General features: G+C 40.9%; 1 protein-coding gene across 7 annotated transcripts in view; it reads left to right on the top strand.

Annotated features, from left to right (window-relative positions):
* LOC105485681 (kinesin family member 24) overlaps positions 1–22,419 on the top strand; it is a 77,059-nt gene that overhangs the window by 22,805 nt on the left and 31,835 nt on the right. For 6 of the 7 annotated variants that reach the window (XM_011748039.3, XM_011748040.3, XM_011748038.3 and 3 more), the window contains 4 exons: positions 37–226; positions 10,860–10,957; positions 17,537–17,752; positions 21,212–21,299. In XM_011748039.3, the coding sequence (XP_011746341.2) occupies positions 37–226; positions 10,860–10,957; positions 17,537–17,752; positions 21,212–21,299 (592 nt within the window). Of the gene's footprint in view, positions 1–36; positions 227–10,859; positions 10,958–17,536; positions 17,753–21,211; positions 21,300–22,419 lie in introns of those variants that run through there. The other variant, XM_011748043.3, reaches the window with a different exon arrangement.

The raw sequence follows: 22,419 nt of genomic DNA, 5'->3' as shown, positions 1-22,419 counted from the left end.
TTAAAAATTAAAAGCCTGTTTATAAACATATATTAGACAGAACACTTCAGAGAAACAGAATCCTTGGACTGAGATGGAGAAAATCAGAGTTTGTGTTCGAAAACGCCCCCTGGGCATGAGGGAGGTACGTCGTGGAGAAATTAATATTATTACTGTAGAAGACAAAGAAACTCTACTTGTGCATGAGAAGAAAGAAGCAGTTGACCTCACTCAATATATTCTGCAGGTATGATGTTTTCCTTTTATGTTTGGAACTAATATTATCAAGTATGTTGTTTTTTTTTTTTTTTTTGCTTTTTGTTTGAGTGGTGGCATATAGGTTTCTGTTAGAACACAGAAAATCATGTTTCTGGTTTGGGTGTTGACATTCATTCCTGATGTGACACTGTTTTAAGTCATTGATATCCAGGGCCTTCATTTTTTTAAAAAGATGGTGCAATAGGGAATACAAAAACAATTTCTCTTGTGCAGTGGAGCTACATCATAGATTCACTTAACATGCTTTGTGTGAATTTAATTATACATATTCAGCAAAAAAAAAAGAGGGATGAAGGAATAAAAATAATTTAAATAATGAAGTGGAGCCAGGTGTGGTGGCTCATGCCTATAATCCCAGCGCTTTGGGAGGCTGCAGCAGGAGGATCACTTGAACTGGAGAGTTTGAGACCACCCTGGGCACCATAGCGAGACCCTGTCTCTCCAGAAAAAAATTTAAAACTAGCCTAGCATGGTGGTGTGTACCTGTAGTCTTAGCTACTCAGGAGGCTGAGGTGGGAGGATCACTTGAGCCCAGGAGTTCTGCATTACAGTGCACTATGATTGCACCACTGCACTCCAGCCTGGGCAACAGAGGGAGGATCTGCCTCTAAAATAATATAAAAATAAAAGGCCGGGCGCGGTGGCTCAAGCCTGTAATCCCAGCACTTTGGGAGGCCGAGACGGGTGGATCACGAGGTCAGGAGTTCGAGACCATCCTGGCTAACATGGTGAAACCCCGTCTCTACTAAAAAATACAAAAAACTAGCCGGGCGAGGTGGTGGGCGCCTGTAGTCCCGGCTACTCGGGAGGCTGAGGCAGGAGAATGGCGTAAAAACCCGGGAGGCGGAGCTTGCAGTGAGCTGAGATCCGGCCACTGCACTCCACCCTGGGCGACATAGCGAGACTCCGTCTCAAAAAAAAAAAAAAAAAAAAAATATATATATATATATATATATAAAAATAAAAAACAAATAAATAATTAAGTAGTTGTCAACAGGACCAGTCACTGAATATATGCCCCAGAGTGACTATGAGATGTCACACAGTTGATTTCCATTCTTGCTTGCATCTCATAGTGTGAACTTCTCATCTGCTGAGTTTGAGACTTGGGTTTAATGATGAACAATATCTTTTTGGGCAGCAGGACCCACAGTTGCCAGCCATGTGCTTATTTTCATTCTCAGCTGTCTTGGGCTTATAATTAATTGGTGAAAATTGGGCTCTGAGCAGACCACTTTATACAGGGTAGACTGCAGTGGGTAAATATAATCCAAGGATATGATTTCACATCTACCATATAAGGGTTTAAATAAAACACTAATAACTCAGACATGTAAATAATGTTCACTACCTGCTAGAGTGATTATGAAGAGTCGAAGGAGAAAGAGTTTGGTATTGAAAGGAACTTACTCCAAGCTGAAGGTACCTTGCAATAATTATCTAGTCTCATAGGGAAACAGCAAACTCCACAGATGGAAAGAATCATCACTTAGGTACTCCTAAGACTGTGAAACAATTGTGAGTAATCTAAAACCAGATAATCCATCAGATGTTAAGATTTACGAATACACAGTTTCTCTTACTCTGAATGTACTTCCCTAAACATTCATATTATATTTATTCTTTCTCTCTCTTGTTCTCTTGCCTCAAAACTGAGTAGCTGGTAGAGAGAAAAAAAATGTGGTATGCTAGCAAGTCACCTTAGCTGAGATCTTACATTAGTGGAATAAATCCTTTAATGCTGAAGTCAAATTTGTTAACACTTTCCCCCACTTTCTAACTTGTATTGTTCTTCTTTTTCTTTGGTTACCAAAATTGCGTTTCACAGTGATATTCAGAGTAATCCACTGAGTGTTTCTATTGGTACTAAATTATTAGGCCGCTGTAAAACCAACCCAATCACTTTAACAGCCTTATCGATTGCTGATCAATGCATGGTCTATTAGGTCTCAGTGGGAGATATTTATTTTGAAAATGGACTAAATGACCAATTAGTTGTAATGCTATCTAGTTCCATGGCTACTTATAGCCATCGTAATAGCCCTATCCAATCACTGTCTAAGACTTCCTTAATGATGCCTCTGTCACAGTAATTCCCTCAAGGAGGCATCATCTTATCTTTTGTATTTTTCTGTTATCCCCAAACACAATAACCTTACTTTTTGTCATTACCACTGGTCAATACTTATTGAATACCCATAGTTTCCATGGCACTTTCTCTGCTGTTTGAACTTTGGACCTTTGCTCTCATAGGTCCGAGTCCTTACCTGTCAATGCTATGATATAAAAATGTTGGGAGGACTTCTTTTTCTTTTTTCTTCCTCAAATATAAAGAAGAAAAGGTAGGTTTATAGCAAACTGGGTGGTAAATAAATATTGATCGTAGATTCTTTGGGTTTTATTTTTAAGCATATTTAGAGATAATAGGTTTTTGTGTTTGTTTTATTAAATGTCCTTTCTTTTCAAATCTTGTTACTTAGTAAATATGATCATATACACGTAGTATGCTATCCTACCAAACCATTAAACTTTATATCAATATAATGAGTGAAACAAGGAAACCATATTATTTCATTCTAGTCTTTTGAAATTGGCAATAAGTGAATACAAGTTTAATATGGAAGCTAATGCAGATGTCATATTACAAAGTGAGTAAGATTGGCCCACAAACACACAAAGAAGCTGTGGACCAATGGTTTTTGTCTGTCTGTTTGAGACAGGGTCTGTCTTCATCGCCCAGGCTGGAGTGCAGTGGTGTGATCCTGGCTCACTGCTAACTCCATCTCCTGAGCTCAAGTGATCCTCCCACCTCAGCCTCCTGAGTAGCTGGGACTACAGGTACATACCACCATGCCTAGCTAATTTTTGTATTTTTTGTAGAGATGGGGTTTCACGATGTTGCCCAGCTGGTCTCGAACTCCTGAGCTCAAGCGATCCACCTGCCTTAGCCTCCCAAAGTGTTGGGATTATAGGCGTGAGCCACTGCGCCTGGCCTGACCAATCTTATTTATAAATATGAATACAAAAGCCTACATAAGACATTAGCAAGTTAGTTTCAGTACTTTATACTGGCATGCAAGCATAATGCAAGTTCAGTATTAGGAAAGCTATTAACTGTGATAGGTACTATAAAAGCATCTGTTTAAACATGCAACAACCATACTTGATTATTAAAATACTATTGGTAAAATACAAATAGAAGGATAGTTGCTAAATATACACATACTCTTTTACTTAAAATCCTTTAAGACTCTTTCTTGCACTTACAATAAAATTTTTAACTTTTAACAAGACCCTACATGGTCTGGCCTCTGCTTGCCTGTACAACCAATTTCTTAAAGAAAAAATATAGACTGGGTGTGGTAACTCATGCCTAGCATCCCAGCATTTTGGGAGGCCAAAGCAGGAGGATCACTTGAACTCAGGGATTCAAAACCAGCCTGGGCAACATGGTGAAACCCTGTCTCTGTAAAATTTACAAAAAAAAATTAGGCCAGGCGCGATGTCTCACGCCTGTAATCCCAGTACTTTGGGAGGCCAAGGCGGGTGGGTCAGGAAGTCGGGAGATCAAGACCGTCCTGGCTAACATGGTGAAATCCTGTCTCTACTAAAAATACAAAAAATTAGCCAGGCGTGTTCGCGGGCACCTGTAGCCCCAGCTACTCGGAAGGCTGAGGCAAGAGAATGGTGTAAACCCGGGAGGTGGAGCTTGCAGTGAGCCAAGATTGCACCACTGCACTCCAGAGAGAGCGATATTCCGTCTCAAAAAAAAAAAAAGAAAGAAAGAAATTAGCTGGTGGTTGGGCACAGTGGCTCACACCTGTAATCCCAGCACTTTGGGAGGAAGAGGGGGGTGGATCACTTGAAGTCAGGAGTTTAAGACCAGTCTAGCCAACGTGGTGAAACTCCATCTTTTAAAAATACAAAAATTAGCTGGGCCTGGTGGCACACACCTGTAATCCCAGCTACTTGGGAGGCTGAGGCAGGAGAATCACTTGAACCTGAGAGGCAGAGTTCACAGTGAGTTGAGATCGTGCCACTGCATTCCAGCCTTGGCAACAGAGTGAGACTGTGTCTCAAAAAAAAAAAAAAAAAAAAAAATTGCCAAGTGTGGCGACATGTGCCTATAGTCTCAGCTACTTGGGACGCTGAGGTGGGAGGTTCACCTGAGCCTGGGAGGTTGAGGCTATAGTGAGCCGTGATTGTGCCACTGCACTCCAAGCTGAGTGACAGAGTAAGACTCTGTCTTAAAAAAAATAATAAAAAGAGGCTGGGCATGATGGCTCATGCCTGTAATCCCAGCACTTTGGGAGGCCAAGGCAGGCAGATCACGAGGTCAGGAGATTGAGACCATCCTGGCTGGCAGTGAAACCCTATCTCTACTAAAAATACAAAAAAATTAGTCGGGCATGGTGGCAGATGCCTGTAGTCCTGGCTACTCGGGAGGCTGAGGCAGGAGAATGGCCTGAACCTGGGAGACAGAGCTTGCAGTGAGCCGAGATCACGCCACTGCACTCCAGCCTGGGCAACAGAGTGAGACTCTGTCTCAAAAAAAAAGCAGGAGAAAGAAAAATAAAAAAATACATATTAGAAAAAAAAAGATGATACTGAAATCTGAAATACATCAAAAAGTTAACAGTGGCTCACTTTGGGAGGCCGTGACAAGTGGATCACGAGGTCAGGAGATCGAGACCATCCTGTCTAACATGGTGTAACCCCGTCTCTACTAAAAATACAAAAAATTAGCCGGGCATAGTGGCAGGCACCTGTAGTCCCAGCTACTTGGGAGGCTGAGGCAGGAGAATGGTGTGAACCCGGGAGGCAGAGCTTGCAGTGAGCCAAGATTGCGCCACTGCATACCAGCCTGGGCGACAGAGCGAGATTCCGTCTCAAAAAAAAAAAAAGTTAACAGTGGCTGAACAGCAAAATTTAAGGATAATTTTATTTTCTTCTCTATTCTCTATATTTTGTTCTCTATTGTAATTTTTATTTTGTTTTATTTTGTTTTAATTTTTCTGAGACAGAATCTTGTTCTGTTGCCTAGGCTGGAGTGCAATGGCATGATTATGGCTCACTGCAGCTTCAACCTCCTGGGCTCAAGCAATCCTCCCACCTCAGCCTTCTGAAAAGTTGGGACCACAGGCATATGCCACCACGCCCAGCTAATAGATATATATTTTTTTTGTAGAGACAAGGTCTTGCTGTGTTGCCCAGACTGGTCTCCAACTCCTGGGCTCAAGCGCTCCTCCTGACTTGGCCTCCCAAAGTGCTGGGATTACAAACATGAGCCACTGCACCTGGCATGTATTGTAATTTTAAAAATATTCCACTCCAGCCTGGGTGACAGCGCGAGACTCCGTCTCAAAAAAAAAAAAAAAAAAAATATTCCGTATTTGGCTAAGCGCAGCGACTCACACCTGTAATCCCAGTGCTTTGGGAGGCCAAGGCAGGCAGATTGCCTGAGCTCAGGAGTTTGAGACCAAATAAATAAATTCCATATTTAAAAAATTTTTCATAATCAGCTGTGTTACTTTTATATGAAAAAGTAAAAATATTTGAATAAGATAGATTCACCTATTTCAAAATCAAAAGGTACAAAAGTGTAAAATAAAAGTATCCCTTTAGTCCTTTTTCCTCCATGAAGGCAAGTGGGGTTCTAAGTTTATCTTTCCAGAGATATCCTATAAATACATGTTACTTTTGTTTTATTTTATTTTATTTATTTTTTGAGAGACAGTCTCATTCTGTTGCCCAGGCTGAAGTACAGTGGTGCAGCCATGGCACACTGCAGCCTCAACCTCCTGGGCTCAAGCAATCCTCCCACCTCAGCCTCTTGAGTAGCTGGGATTACAGTTATCACACCACCATGCCGGGCTAATTTTTATATTTTCTGTAAAGACCGGGTTTCTCCATTTTGCCTCAGCTGGTCTCAAACTCCTGAATTCAGGTGATCCATCCCCTCAGCCTTTCAAGGTGCTGGGATTACAAGCCCCTGGCCCACGTGTTACTTTTATAATCTGAAAAAAAACTTATTTAAAAAATAAACTGCACTTTGGGAGGCTGAGGCAGAGGGATCACCTGGGGCCAGGAATTTGAGACCAGCCTGGCTAACATAGCGAAACCCCATCTCTACTAAAAATACAAAAAATTAGCTGAGCGTGGTGGCTGTGTGCCTATAATCCCAGCTACTCGGGAGGCTGAGGCACGAGTATCGCTTGAATCTGGGAGGGAGAGGTTGCAGTGAGCCGAGATCACACCACTGCATTCCAACCTGGGCGACAAAGGGAGACTCTGCCTCAAAACAAACAAACAAACAAACATGGAACTCTGATTCTGTCAAGGTTAGTGAAGTCAACATAGGTGTTGCTCCAGCCTCACTGATAAAGTGTGAGCAAATGAAAGTGTGTGTGATGCAAAGGACTTTATGAATTGTACATGTACGTTAACTATAATAATCTTGCATGTTTACATATCTTTCATGAAAGATATTTACAAAAGTACTAGGAAAACCAATATCTAAACCTTATGGGAAGGAAAGATACTAATTCCCTTAACAAATGCTTTCCGAGGTCTTTACTCAAAAGCTCAAGTTATCCATGAGCACTTTTAGAAGGAGAGGCAGAATTGCCATATACTCGCTGTAACAAAAGCAAACAAAAAAAAATGTATTCTCACTTTAGTTGTGAGTTTTTTTCTTTTTTCTTTTTTTTTTTTTTTGAGAAATGCTGAATATATCCACATCTATAGGTAACTATATATTTAGTGGGTTTCTTTGCTTTTGATTTCATACTTAACTATAAAAACCTATGGTGATATTTGAGCAACTAATTAATTTGTCTCCTTGCCTAGAGACCATATATGAGATAGATATAAATAATGTTCATTAAAACCAGATTTTAGGCCGTGCACAGTGACTCACACCTGTAATCCCAGCACTTTGGTAGGCCGAGGCAGGCGGATCACCTTCAGGAGTTCTGAGACCAGCCTGGTCAATGTGGTGAAACCCTGTCTCTACTAACAATACAAAAAAATTAGCTGGGCGTGGTGGTGGGCACTGTAATCCCAGCTACTCGGGAGGCTGAGGCAGGAGAATCACTTGAATCAGGGAGGGGGAGGTTGCAGTGAGCCAAAATCGCACCACTGCACTCCAAACTGGGCAGCAAGGTGAGACTCTGTCTCAAAAAAACAAAACAAAACCAAACAAAAACTCCAGATTTAAAAATTATGTTTATTATTGACCTTTTTATGCTTAATCGAAAGTTTAATGACCTCTCTATGTACCTATCACCCAACTTCAGTAGTTATTAATATTTTAGTGTTCTTAAAATCTTATCACATTTTTCAAAACACTAAAAGTTGACACATGTCTTTATTATTCTTCAGATTCATTATTTTCTTACTTTGTAACTTTTTTTGTAACTTGTAGATTTAGATTTGTGTTCCCAATTTCTTCTTAGACAATCTAGCAAATTTCCATTCTAATGTAATTTAATGGTACACACAACAGAAGCAACCTTGGGATAGAGTGACCCACAGTAAATTGGCCCAAGTCCAGTTTTCTGGATCTGTCCATACAGTTTTTTTTTTTGACTAGATATTTAGAGCTGGCCCAAAAAGAAGATAAGGCCTTATCTGTCATTCATGGTGTATGGACTGTCATTATGCTATACTCAGGCTTGAAATTATCAGGAGATCTTTTTTTTTTTTTTTATGCTTTAAGTTCTAGGGTACATGTGCATAACGTGCAGGTTTGTTACATATGTATACTTGTGCCATGTTGCTGTGCTGCACCCATCAACTCGTCAGCACCCAAGGATTTCTTAAATATATAGTCTTATATATTAGACCAACTATATATATGTACATATGTGTATATATGTATATATATGTGTATGTATATGTATACACACACACCATCTTGGTAGCCCAGCTATATATATGTAAAATAATATATATTATTCCGTGTTACTTTTATATGAAAAAGTAAAAATCTCTGAATAGGATAGATTCACCTATTTCGAAATCAAAAGGTACAAAAGTGTAAAATACAAGTGTCCCTCCAATCCTGTTTCTTCCATGAAGGAAATTGGGGTTATCTATTCTAAGTGTATCTTTCCAGAGATATTCTATAAATACATGTTACTTTTTTTAAATTTTTTTTTATTTTTTGGGACAGCATCTCATCTGTGGCCCAGGCTGGAATGCAGTGGTGCAAATAATATATTAGAATATATATCAGCCAGCATGGTGGCTCACACCTATAATCCCAGCACTTTGGGAGGCTGAGGCAGCACTTGAGGTCAGGAGTTTGAGACCAACCTGGCCAACATGGTGAGACCCCGTCTCTACTAAAAATACAAAAATTAGCTGGGCATGGTAGTATATGCCTGTAGTCCCAGCTACTTGGGAGGCTGAGGCAGGAGAGCGGCTTAAACCTGAGAGACGGAGGTTGCAGTGAGCCAAGATCATGCCTGCACTCCAGCCTGGGCAACAGAGCGAGACTCCATCTCAAAAAATAAATCAATAAACAAAATACATATTATTATTATATAAGTATAGTTGGGCTATATATATATAAGAATATATGTGTATATATTATATATATGTGTGTATATATACATAATATATACAAGCTACCAACATGATATAAGAATATGTATTCATATGTATATTCATACATATATATATGTAGTTGTACCTACCAACATGGTAAGCCTCTAAATTATGGAAATAATTACAGCTGCTGAATTAAAGCTTTTCAGACCCAATATAATGGGGCATTTTATCTCTCTTTTTCCAAATTACTGTGATTTTTCACTTGGAAGTTGTCTTGGACCCCTTTATCTCCCCAGGTCTCCACCTCTAGTCAGTTATCAAATTTCTTCTGTATCCATCTCTTTATTTCCTTGGTTATCATCTAATTTAGAACCCTCTTTACCTCACCACTGAATTACTAGTGTCTCTGCTCTCAAACCATTCATAGTGTGAAGCCAGATAAATCTTCCAGTAAAGACTGAGATCGTCCTTCCTGCCTATAGTTTTTCTTTGTTTCCCCACTATTTACTGAATTAAATATGAGCATTCTGCCCCCCAGTTAAGACTGGTGTCCCAAGACCCCTACAACACAGTCCTAACTCATTATTCTAGTATTCTGTCTCTTTTTTTTTTTTTTTTTTGAGATGGAGTTCTGCTCTTATTGCCCAGGCTGGAGTGCAATGGTGCGATCTCAACTTACTGCAACCTCTGCCTCCTGGGTTCCAGCGATTCTCCTGCCTCAGCCTCCTGAGTAGCTGGGATTACAGGCGCCTGCCACCACGCCTGGCTAATTTTTTTGTATTTTAAGTAGAGATGGGTTTCACCATGTTGGCGAGGCTGATCTCAAACTCCTGACCTCAGGTGATCCACCTGCCTCGGCCTCCTGAAGTGCTGAGATTATAGGCGTGGAGCCACTGCACCCGGCCTCTGTTTCACTTTTCTGCTTTCTGTGATACTATATTTCAATCACATTGAATCCTTGCTATTCCCTGAACATTAATTAATTAAACAGTTAATTCCTTTTGCTTTTCTGCTTTGACTCTGTTCATACTTCCCCTGTGCCTGGAATACCTTCCCTCCTTCCATCACTACCTTTCAGATTCCTCCTCTTCCCCCATGGTTCATTCTCAGTATAGTCTTTTTCATAATCAGAGAGAATATGTTTTCCTTTGAAGTCCACATGTACTTTATGTTAAGATTCTTCTGTCTTCTAGTCATTTGCATACTTGCGTAGATTAAGATTTTTAGGAGATAAGATAGGGAAATGCTAGGGTAATGTCTGTATCCTTGGGCCCTTCAAGTGCCTACTGCAATGTTTGTGCTACCAGCTGAGCAATAAATATTTATGGAATTAAAAGTTAAGCTGTGTAACCTACAGAATTGAGATCTTCCCCTAGAATTCCTCCAAAATTCTTTTTTTTTTAAAATGAAGTCTCGCTCTGTCGCCCAGGCTGGAGTGCAGTGGCGCCATCTCGGCTCACTGCAAGCTCCGCCTCCCGGGTTCACACCATTCTCCTGCCTCAGCCTCCTGAGTAGCTGGGACTACAGGCGCCCACCACCACGCCTGGCTAATTTTTTGTATTTTTAGTAGAGACGGGGTTTCACCGTGTTAGCCAGGATGGTCTCAATCTCCTGACCTCGTGATCTGCCAGCCTCGGCCTCCCAAAGTGCTGGGATTACAGGCGTGAGCCACCGTGCCCAGCCACAAATTCCTCCAAAATTCTAAATATACTAGCCCTAGTTGGAATACGAGGATAATCCCCGTAGAATTCACTTTCTCTCCTAGACCTAAGGAGGATTGGCTCACTCTTGTATTTATCAATTTACTTCTCTTAAGAGAAAACAAAAATCGTGTGCCTTAGTTTTTACCTTGTAAGAACATGTCTACAGAGATCTCAAGAGGAGGCCCTGTCATTTAACAGTGATTGCTTATTTATCTCTAAATTTGATATGGTCAGTTACTATTATTTAAAGACATATTTTGGCGTTTATCATCTGTTAACTAGAATAGTGATTAAGAAAATCCAGAATGTATCTTTTTCTATAAAATCAAATTTATTTTTCAGCATGTTTTTTATTTTGATGAAGTCTTTGGTGAAGCGTGCACCAATCGGGATGTATACATGAAGACTACTCACCCACTTATTCAGCATATTTTCAATGGGTACGATAATGATTATTTGCTTTTCTTGCTTTTTATTTTCTGTTTTCTGTTAGGTCATATTTCTTTATAAATATCGCATGCTTTTCAGTGCTTTTGACTTAAACATGAATTTGTTGAGCTAATGAATTTAGATTCTTCTGAAAACATGCAGTATCTCTATAGGATTTACCAAGGATTTAGAAATTTGCAGTAAAATTTCCTTTTACACTGATGATATTATTTCTCTGTGTCTAGTGGAAAAATATATTGTGATAGATAGTGAAAGGGTGTTAAAAAAAAGAAAATTATAAACTCTTAACAATGTAATCCCATCAAAGTCCTCAGAAGAAAAAGGTTCAAGTGGTTGGAGTTAGTCTGAACTTTGATGATAGGAATTATGTATTCTGGCTATAGTTTAGTTAATTTTTCTTTGGAATCAGATAAATAAGTGAATATCACTTATCAGCTTTTCATAGATGTATTATTATTATTATTATTATTTTTTAGATGGAGTCTCGCTCTGTCACCCAGGCTGGAGTGCAGTGGTGCCATCTCGGCTTACTACAAGCTCTGCCTCCCGGGTTCATGCCGTTCTCCTGCCTTAGCCTCCCGAGTAGCTGGGACTACAGGCGACCCCCACCATGCCGGGCTGATTTTTTGTATTTTTAGTGGTGACGGGGTTTCAACACGTTAGCCAGGATGGTCTCGATCGCCTGACCTCATGATCCGCCCGCCTCGGCCTCCCACAGTGCTGGGATTACAGGCGTGAGCCACTGCGCCTGGCCTTATAGATGTATTTTAAAATTATTATTCACACTTAATAAACATTGAATGGGACAGGAATTATAGTAAGGGCCTCTGTTGCATAAGTATTTAAAATATAGGCACGGGCCAGGCATAGTGGCTTGCACCTGTAATCCAAGCACTTTGGGAGGTCAAGACAGGAGGATAGCTTGAGCCCAAGAGTTTGAGACCAGGCTGGGCAACATGAGGAGACCCTGTCTCCACACACACCAAAAAATTTTTATATTATTTTATTTATTTTATTTTATTTTAATTTATTTTTTTGAGACAGGGTCTCATTCTGTCACCCAGGCCAAAGTGCAGTGGTGCAATCTCAGCTCACTGCAACCTCTGCCTCTCGGGTTCAAGCAATCCTCCCACCTCAGCCTCGTGAGTAGCTGGGACTGCAGGTGCCTGCCACCACTCCCAGCTAATATTTTTGTATTTTTTTAGAGGTGGGGTTTTGCCTTGTTACCCAGACTAGTCTTGAATTTCTGGGCTCAAGCAATCCTCCTGCTTCAGTCTCCCAAAGTGCTAGGATTATAGGTGTGAGCCACCATGCCTGGCTAATTTTTAAAATAAGCCAAGCATGGTGATGTGCACCTGGGGTCCCAGCTGCTTGGGAGGCTGAGGTGGGAGGATTGCTTGAGCCCAGGAGGTCAAGGCTGCAGGAGCAGTGATCATGCCACTGCACTCCAGCCTGGGCAACAGAGCAAGACCCTATCTCTGTCTGTCTGTCTGTCTGTCTATCCATCCATCCATCCTATATTTAATCCACCTACCTATCTATCTACCTACCTGTCTACCTACCTATCTATTAAAATTGTAGGCATGTATGATAGAAAATGCCAAGTAGCCTGCTAGTGTTGCTGATTCCAGATAATTTTGACTGTTTTTTTCAAATAACTTTTTAAAAATTGAGGGATAATTTGCATACAATAAGATGTACAGATCTTAAGTATTCAGATTCGATAAGTTTTGATAGTTTTATATATGTGAGTAACAAATATCTGTAACAAGACATGGAACATTTTCATCACCCCAGAAAGTTGTCTTGTGTCCCTATTTAGTTAATCCTCCACCCTCACCCCCAGGTCTTAAGTAACCACTGACTTACTTTCTGTCAGTATAGATTAGTTTTATCTGTTCTACAATATCATAGAGATAGAATCATTATGCTTATATGCTTAGCATAATGTTTGCTTAACATAATAGTGTTTCATATTAGTACATGTTGTTACATGTATCTGTGGTTTTCATTGATGAGTAATATTCCCTTCTCTGAAATTATCACAGTTTGTTTTGTCCATTCTCCTGTCGACAGACATTTGCATTGTTTCCAGCTTTGGACTTTATGAATAAAGTATGAACATTCTTTTTTTTTTTTTTTTTTTGAGATGGAGTTTCGCTCTTGTTGCCCAGGCTGGAGTGCAATGGTGCAATCTCAGCTTACCGCAACCTCTGCCTCCCGGGTTAAAGTGATTCTCCTGCCTCAGCCTCCCTAGTAGCTGGGATTGTAATCCCACGCCTGGCTAATTTTTTATTTTTTAGTAGAGATGGGGTTTCTCCATGTTGGCCAGAGCATTCTTATACAATTTTTTTTATGAGCATGTTTTCATTTGCTTTGGGTAAAAACCTAGAAATGGAATTGGTGGCTCGTAGGATAGGTTTATATTTATAAGAAAGTGTCTGGCTGGGCACAGTGGCTCACGCCTGTAATCCCAGCACTTTGGGAGGCCGAGGCAGGCAGATCACGAGGTCAGGAGATTGAAACCATCCTGGTCAACATGGTGAAACCCTGTCTCTACTAAAATACAAAAAATTAGCTGGGCGTGGTGGCAGGCGCCTGTGGTCCCAGCTACTTGGGAGGCTGAGGCAGGAGAATGGTGTGAACCTGGGAGGCGGAGCGAGACTCCGTCTCAAAAAAAAAAAAAAGAAAGTGTCAGTTGGGCCCAGTGGTTCACGCTTGTAATTTCACAATTTGGGAGGCTGAGGCGGGAGAATCACTTGAGCCAGGAGTTCAAGACCAGCCTGGGCAACATAGTGAGATCCTATCTCTAAAAAAAAATTTAAAAATTAGCTGGGTGTGGTGGCACATGCCTGTAGTCCCAGCTACTTGGGAGGTTGTTGTTTGAGCCCAAAGGATCAAGGCTGCAATAATCTGTGATCACTACACTCCAACCTGGGCAACAGAGCAAGACCCTGTCTCAAAGAAGGGAAAAAAAGGGAGAATGTCAAACAACATTTCAAAGTGTTGTATCATTTTATACTCCCAACAGTAACATGAGAATTGCAGTTCTGCAATATCTGATATTGTCAGGCTTTGTTATTTTAGCCAATCTAATGGGTATTAAATCACTTCATTGTAGGTTTAATTTGAATTTCTCCAATGCCTAATGATACTATACTGAGCTTCTTTTCATGATTTTTTTTTTTTTTTTTTTTGAGACAGAGTCTCGCTCTTTTGCCCAGGCTGGAGTGCAGTGGGGCGATCTCAGCTCACTGCAAGCTCCGCCTCCTAGGTTCACACCATTCTCCTGCCTCAGCCTCCCGAGTAGCTGGGACTACAGGCGACTGCCACCACGCCCGGCTAATTTTTTCTATTTTTCAATAGAGACGGGGTTTTACCATGTTAGCCAGGATGGTCTCAATCTCCTGACCTTGTGATCCGCCCACCTCGACCTCCCAAAGTGCTGGGTGCTGGGATTGCAGGCGTGAGCCACCGTGCCTGGCCTTGTTTTTTTTTTTTTTTGAGATAGAGTCTCACTAACGCTCAGGCTGGAGTGCAGTGGTATGATCTCAGCGCACTGCAACTTCCGCCTCCTGGGCTCAAGCGATTCTTGTTCCTCGGCCACCCTAGAAGCTGAGATTGTAGGCGTGTGCCACCACACCTGGCTAATTTTTGTATTTTTAATAGAGATGGGGTCTTGCCATATTGACCAGGCTGATCTCGAACTCCTGGCCTCAAGTGATCCCCCTGCCTCAGCCTCCCAAAGTGCTGGGATTGCAGATGTGATCCACCGTGCCTGGCCCTTTTCATGTCCTTACTGACCATTTGGATATCTTCATTTGCCCATTTTTTGTGTGTTTTGTTGTTTTGTAAAAGCTATTTAATTTTTAAAATTTTATTAGCAGGCTAAAAATGTGAAATATCTCTTAGGTTTAATTTCTTAGTAATGGCACCAAATCTAGGGAATACTTTTTGAGGAGTAAGTTTCTAAAATAAGTTAGAATTTGAATGTTAAGACTTTAGTAATAACAAGAGTTGCAATTTAAGTGTATCCATTCTTTAAAGTATAATAAGGTTTTTCACTCCTGTATTGCTTTTTGAAAAAGCTCATCCCTAAATTGTTCGGAAAGTAAGTAGATGTTATTCTTTCCTCTTACTCTGCTGGATCTTCCTTAATGTGTTCAAATTTTTCTCCTGTAATTCATTTCCTAACTCCGTCTCTGCCAGTGTATTTATAGTACCCACACTGCTGGGAGCCAGGGTTCAAAAGGCAAAGAGTAGCTGGTCTCTGCTCCAAGCAACTTTCATCTAATTAACTCTCATGTCTTGATTCTCACATTTCCATGGTTTCCTTGCTTTTGTCATTTTACTTTCTTTGTTTTCTACCTCGCTTCAAATCCTTTTTTGTGTACTCATCTCTCTGCCCACCTGCAGCCTCCCCCATCCCTGTCCATGCTGTAAATCAAAGAAAATAACCCAGGCAAGTCTCAATCATTGTAGATTTATTTGCCAAAGTTAAGAACGTGTGCCCAGGAGACAGGTCTATACCTTTCTCCAAAGACGGTTTTGAGGGCTTCATTTTTTAAAGGGTAAGATCTGAGAGCAAAAGTGGAAAAAATAATAAAAGGAAAAGGAAAAAAAATTAGAGGGGAAAGGGTGGATATTGGAGGAAGAGAAATATGTTTTAAATGTTTCAGTAGATAAAAAGACAAAACAGTTACATCCTTTCGAGTCTTTGATCAGTCTTTCACTGAATACTCAATTTTCATATTGGGGATTGGAGAAAATAGTCCTTCATGCTTTCACCTGTCTCAGTGAACTGCATTTTACATAAGATAACGTAGACAACAATAGGGCAGAGGAAGCAATCAAATATGCATTTATTTCAGGTGAGCAGAGTGATGACTTTGAGCTCTGTCCTATGTCCTCCACCTGTGAAAATAAGCTGTCAATTGACATTGCCAGGGTGAAATTCAACACAGCTGTTTTAGGGTAACGGTCATGGGCCCTCAAAGAATTTCCTAGTGGGCAAAATGTGAGGGAGATAGGTAGCTTTTTATCTTTGTAGCGATCTTATTTAGGAACCAAATGGGAGGCAGGTTTGCGGGACCCATTTCCCAGCTTGACTTTCCCGTTTGGCTTAGTGAGTTCGGGGTCCTGAGATTTATTTTCCTGTCACAATGCATAGACTTTTTTCTTGCTGCAAGCAGCTATATTTATCAGTAATCCATGAGATTCATGTTTAAGAGTCTGCAACAGCTCTAAGATTATGTTCATTCTCTACTTAGCACTACGTGGGTGAATCCCACAATACTCAGATAATCTTGGTCTCCAACTCCTCATAAAACATACTGTGATTGACAGGCTGGTCTCCCAGCTCCATTCTCCACCTCTTATTCTGCAATTCTTCACACTCACAGAGGGTGTGTACGCACACATGTACCCACATACAAGAGCAGTGATTCTCACTTAGAATCATAGGACATCAAGACTGGAAGGGATCTTAGAAACCAATCTACTAATACTTAGAAACTAATCTACTGATAAAAGTGAAAACTGAGGCACAGAGGAAAGTGAGGGGACTTGCCTAAGTTCATATGGTTAGTTAATGGTATGGGAGAAACCAGAGCCCAGGCTTTTTTTTTTCCCCTCAAGATTTGGTGTGCCTGCTGCCATATTTACTACTGTGGCCTCTGCTCACGCTATTCCTATTCCACAGTGGAAGCTCTCTGCTTTTCAGCTTCTGCCTTCAAGGCCCAGTCCAATTCCTACTCTTGTGAGTCCTTCCTCAAATACTTTGCTTACATCGATTTTGCCTTTATCTAAACTTACTTAATTATGAGTGGTCACTACCATCCTGCTTATCACATGATCTCCTATTATTTCTCATATTTAATTCTCTATTCTTTCACTAAATTTAACTTTCCAGATTAAGAATAGATCATCTCTAGGATCCTCTAAAGCACCTAGCATGGGGTAGGAACTCAGTAAATGCTTATTGGCTAAGTGGTTTCTTTAAAGCTCTTGTTTCTTTATCTTCTAGAGTTGTTTCTCTTACTGGTTCTGTAAGAAAATTACTATAAGAAAGCTCAGGCTGGGCATGGTGGCTCACATCTGTAATCCCAGCACTTTGAGTGGCTGAGGTGGGCGGATCATTTGAGGTGAGGAGTTCTAGACCAACTTGGCCAACATGGTAAAACCCTATCTCTAGTAAAAATACAAAAATTAGCCCGGTGTGGTGGCGCGCACCTGTAGTTCCAGCTACTCAGGAGGCTGAGGCAGGAGAATCACTTGAATCCAGGAGACAGAGGTTGCAGTGAGCCGAGATCACACCATTGCACTCCAGCCTGGGTGACAGTGAGACTCCATTTCAAAAAAAAAAGGAAGTTTTGTGTACTGGTTTGAGAATTTTTTTTCCTCTTCCTGTGTTTTTATAATGTAAAGTCTTCTTCTTAAAGGTTTATGTGTTTATAGCTGAATTTTCTCTAGGATTCTATGTTTGCATTTGACCTTTGTAATTAAAAATCTTTGGGTAAACTAATACTTCTCTTAATATGCATAAGTAATGCAAATTATCCTTTCCCCAGAGGCAATGCCACTTGCTTTGCTTATGGACAGACAGGTGCTGGAAAGACCTACACCATGATAGGAACTCATGAGAACCCAGGATTGTATGCTCTAGCTGCCAAAGATATCTTCAGGCAACTACAAGTGTCCCAGCCAAGAAAGCACCTCTTTGTGTGGATCAGCTTCTATGAAATTTACTGCGGACAGCTTTACGACCTCCTAAATAGAAGAAAAAGGTACTGAATATGAGTGGGAAGAGATAAATCTGTTAATCACTGTTTTAAGCCAGAGTCCTAGAGAATCACTGAATCATGGGCTTTAATCAGATGCTTTGGTACATTAGTGCCCTTTTGTGAAATGAGCCTCCTGCATCAGATATTTTCTAGCTGTCAATTCAGCTATAGGAAAATATAAATTAGCTTTTCATTAATATGTTTAAAGCGTTCAATATTCTAATGTCTATCAAAAGACTTTCCTTTTTATTTTGGTCTATGAAGAAGGCCATAATTTCAGGAAGTCAGGAAATCAACATGTACTTAAACCCCTTCCTGTTCTTTTGACCTATTATTATACTGGAAAAACTATAAATAATGTTTTCCACTTTCTCTTGTTTTTCCTCTAAATAATCTTAGGGTAAACACAACAATAGTTTTCTGAAATCAGTAAGAAAAGAAAATCTTCTCATTAGAGTTTTAACACTTACTAGGCTTAAACTATTGCCCTCGAAACATAATATAGTAATTTAGAAATGTATTTAGTAACTCTACTTTTTAAACACCTCTTATATTTTTCTGGCTTGAAGTTTTGTTTAGGTTGAAACAGATGACTTAAACTGAGTAGGAGGCAAAACAAGTAGTGGAGGGAAAGGGAGAATAGGGAGGTTAAGAGGGAGTGGGGGAGGTGGAAGGATTAAAGGTTGTCGTAACAGAATTAACCAGATTTGAGACATTGGAGGAGTGAATTGAGGCTGAGCCTGCTGGAAGGCTAGGGAAACCTAATCAGCTTGAGAACTAGCCCCGCAACATAGGTATCTAAGCCTCTATGGAGCTGTCCAAAAGGATGCACAAGTTTTGTGTGCTCCAAGCAAGCAGTGGAATGGGGAGTGGGGGAGCAGTTCCAGTTCAATAGGGAGACCATGATAGGGCAGGCCCCCATTGTAGAGAGTCACTAGGGTACTGAGTAGCATAACTGGAGAAGCTGGCGAGTGGGCTTAGGCAGGCCTCTCTCCTATAGACTATTCCAGTGAAAAGGGGACCTTCAGATATGCCACTTGAGATTGTATAGGTGTTCAGAGTTCAGTCCTGACAAAACAACTGTGAAATAAAAGAGGGTGCTACTCTGGGGATGCTTGAGGAAGAGTTGCCTTTCTTTTTTATTTTCTTGGTGTTGACGTCTCGAATTAGCTCAATCATAGCTTCTCCATCAAGCTCCAGTGCCCTCATTAGGAGCCCTTTCCAGTCAGAATGCCCACTTCCCTTAAAGAACAGTTGCCATAGAATAAAAGCCATTGTGCTGTGTGTCTGTGCGTGTGTATGTGTGTGTGTGTGTGTTGTTTGTTTGGGTGAAGGGAGGTTAGGATATCTAGCTCTTTCTGAACGCATTTCTTTAATGAATTGCCCAGATTATTTTATTGCCCTGTATATTTGCATTCTTCAGTTGTAGCAGGGGTAGGCATATATTAACTCCTAGGTTTGATGCTTCTCTGAGGCTCACTAGGGAAGACCCATGCTTACTTTACAAGTGTCATGGCCTGTGGGGTTCATATATATATATATCCATTTAATTGGCTAATGTAATCTATTTCCTACCTTTCTGGGGCTTCTGAAATGTTCTGGTCCATTGATGGTACCCTTTCCTGTTTATGCTGTTATGCTTTATCCTGTTGATTTTTTTTTTTTTTTTTTTCTTTTTCTGAGGTAAGGTATTGCTCTGTCGCCCAGGCTGGAGTACAGTGGTGCCACCACAGCTCACTGCAGCCTCATCCTCCTGGGCTGAAGTGATCCTCCCATCTCAGCCTCCCAGATAACTGGGACTACAGGTACATGCTACCATGCCCTGCTAATTTTTATTTTTTATAGACACAGGGTCTCCCTATGTTACTTACCCAGGCTGTTCCCAAACTCCTGGGCTCAAACAATCCTCTTCTCTAGGCCTCCCAAAGTGTTAGGATTATAGGTTTCAGCCACTGTACCTGACCAATTTTTTAATAAGATTTATTTTCTATAATAGTGGGGCTTTGACAAGGGTAGACAAAAGTACGTGTGTTCAGTCTGCCTCTTAAACTGGAAAACAAAGCTTGAGGATCTTAAAATTAATTCCTGGAAGTAGAGGATAAATTGTTTTTATACCCTTGCATAAAAACTGAAGTACGTTTTAGGCTGTCCCTGAGGAATCTTTCCGGGATGGGCTCAGAGATTAAGGCCTGGGAAATATGTTCAGGAATGACATCTGGGCTCTAAAAGTTAGATCTTCCTTTTTTTTTTTTTAAAACAGAGATGGGCTCTTGCTATGTTACGCAGGCTGTAACGTAGTGACTATTCACAGGCGCAATCATAGCGTACTACAGCCTCAAACTCCTGAGCTCAGGCAATCCTCCTGCCTCAGCCTCCTGAATAGCTGGGACTACAGACATGCACCACTGCACCCAACAGCTAGATTCTTTTACTACAGAAGGCTGACTGTTTTAATAGATTTGTTTTCAGAGAGATCATGGGCATTGGTGAGGCTGTTTCCCTCCAATCCTTCTGTAGAGATCTGGAAAATTGAGATGAAGCATAGACTGAGAAAAAAATTGTTTTTGAGAAAAACATTCTTGTATTTTAAATTATGAAGTGGACTTCCGTTCTTAACCCTAATCAGTATCTTGTTAAGGGGGAAAAATAATCTTAGAGTCTTTGATAGATTCAACACATGCCTCTCAGTGGATCTGGTTTAATGATGATGGTAGACCAAAACCATTTATTACCTTAAACGCAGACCTAAGGCATTCAGATGCAGCCCAGCTCTTCCTTGCTCCTTTATAAGGTGTATCAGGACTCTTTACATTGCAAATAAAAGAAAACCCCATGTATACTAGCTTAAGCATTTAGGGAAATCATTGGCTCAAATAACTGGAAAGCTTAGAGGACAGTCAAGCTTCAGCATTGGTTTACTCCAGCAACTCAGGGATGCAATAAGGACCCAGTTTATTTTCATCTCTTCATTCTGTCTTCTGTGTTATTAGTTTCATCCTGAAACCAACTCTCTTTGTGGATACAAAATGGCTTTCACTGCTTCCAGGGCCACAGGGCCATATGCTTTCACATCCAGGGACAAAGGGAGAGTATCACTTTACCAGGCATCTAACAACTAGAGACTAGGACTTTATTTTGATTGGACCAGCAGAGATCCCATATCCACCTCTGAACAAATCACAGTGTAGCCAGGCATACATCATCCACGGATTAGCATAGTTTAGATTATGTGCTCATTCTTTTAATTGTAGCCAGAGATGTTGATTTATTTTACAACAATCAACAACCAACCCTGAATCGAGCTGAGGTCAGGAAGGTGGGGTTGGGAGGAGGATAAGCATCTATCCCACTCAAACAGAAAACTGCTACTTAATAGCGGAATAGCGGAATGGTTTCTGGGGAGGCAAGAACAAAGTCTGTTTTAGTAGCACCATCATACCAACCACATTCTTGCATCTGCAGGCTCTTCGCAAGAGAAGATAGCAAGCACATGGTGCAGATAGTGGGACTGCAAGAGCTTCAGGTGGACAGTGTGGAGCTCCTCTTAGAGGTAATTAATTCTTCCTTCTTTATTACCCCACCACAACAGTATAAGTACAGGGGACCAATTCATTTTGCTACTAAGCAAGTACAGTGGACTTATATTTAGGCAAAAGGCAATGACAAGCACACCACTTCACATCTATAAAATGTGAATCCTTTTCTGAAAGGATAGTTTGTTTCTCTATAGGGTCGATGTCACAATGCCACGGTTAGTGGGAGGTAGGGCATGTGGGAGAACCTAATTCACTGGAAGGGTACTACTGGGCCAGTTTCTTTCTTTTTTTGAGATGGAGTCACACTCTGTCACCCAACCTGGAGTGCAATGGCACAATCTCGGCTCACTGCAACCTCTGCCTCATGGGTTCAAACAATTCTTCTGCCTCAGCCTCCCAAGAAGCTGAGATTACAGGCACCCACCACCACACCTGGCTAATTTTTTGTATTTTTAGTAGAGACAAGGTTTCAACATGTTGGCCAGGCTGGTCTCGAACTCCTGACCTCAGGTGATCCACCTGCCTCGACCTCCCAAAGTGCTGGGATTACAGCCATGAGCCACCATGCCCAGCCTTATTGGGCCAGTTTCAAATGCTGCTCATGTGTTTCTCTATGGCAGTGGGCTCTAGGAAAAGCTGCTGGAGATAAATATTTGTACTTTAAATTATTTTTACTTTTTTTTTTTTTTTTTTTTTTAGCAACAAGGGTCTTGCTCTGTTGCCCAGGCTGGAGTGTAGAGGTGTGATCATAGCTCACTGCAGCCTCCCACTTCAGCCTCCCAAGTAGCTGGGACTGCAGGCACATGCCACCAGACCTGGCTAATTTTTTAAAATTTTTTGTAGAGATGGTGTCTTGCTATGTCACCCAGGGTGGTCTCGAACTCCTGACCTCAAGCAGTCCTCTCACCTTGGCCTCTTAAAGTGCTAGAATTACAAGCGTGAGCCACTGCACCTGGCCCTTATTTTAAATAAGATTTTTAATAAGTAATGCTATCACATGAGTTCAAAATTCAGAAGTGAAAATACCGACTTCCATTTCCTTTTCCAGAGCAACAAATTTTATTAGTTTTTTGTGTGTCCTTCCAAAGGAATTTTTCAATCTGCTTCTTTTATTAAGTTACTGTTTTATTGTAA

Source organism: Macaca nemestrina, chromosome 14 (assembly GCF_043159975.1).
Source record: "Macaca nemestrina isolate mMacNem1 chromosome 14, mMacNem.hap1, whole genome shotgun sequence".
In the NCBI taxonomy this organism is placed as follows: Eukaryota; Metazoa; Chordata; class Mammalia; order Primates; family Cercopithecidae; genus Macaca; species Macaca nemestrina.
The sequence above is the reverse complement of the archived record's forward strand: the minus strand, read 5'-3'. Positions and strand labels throughout refer to the sequence as shown.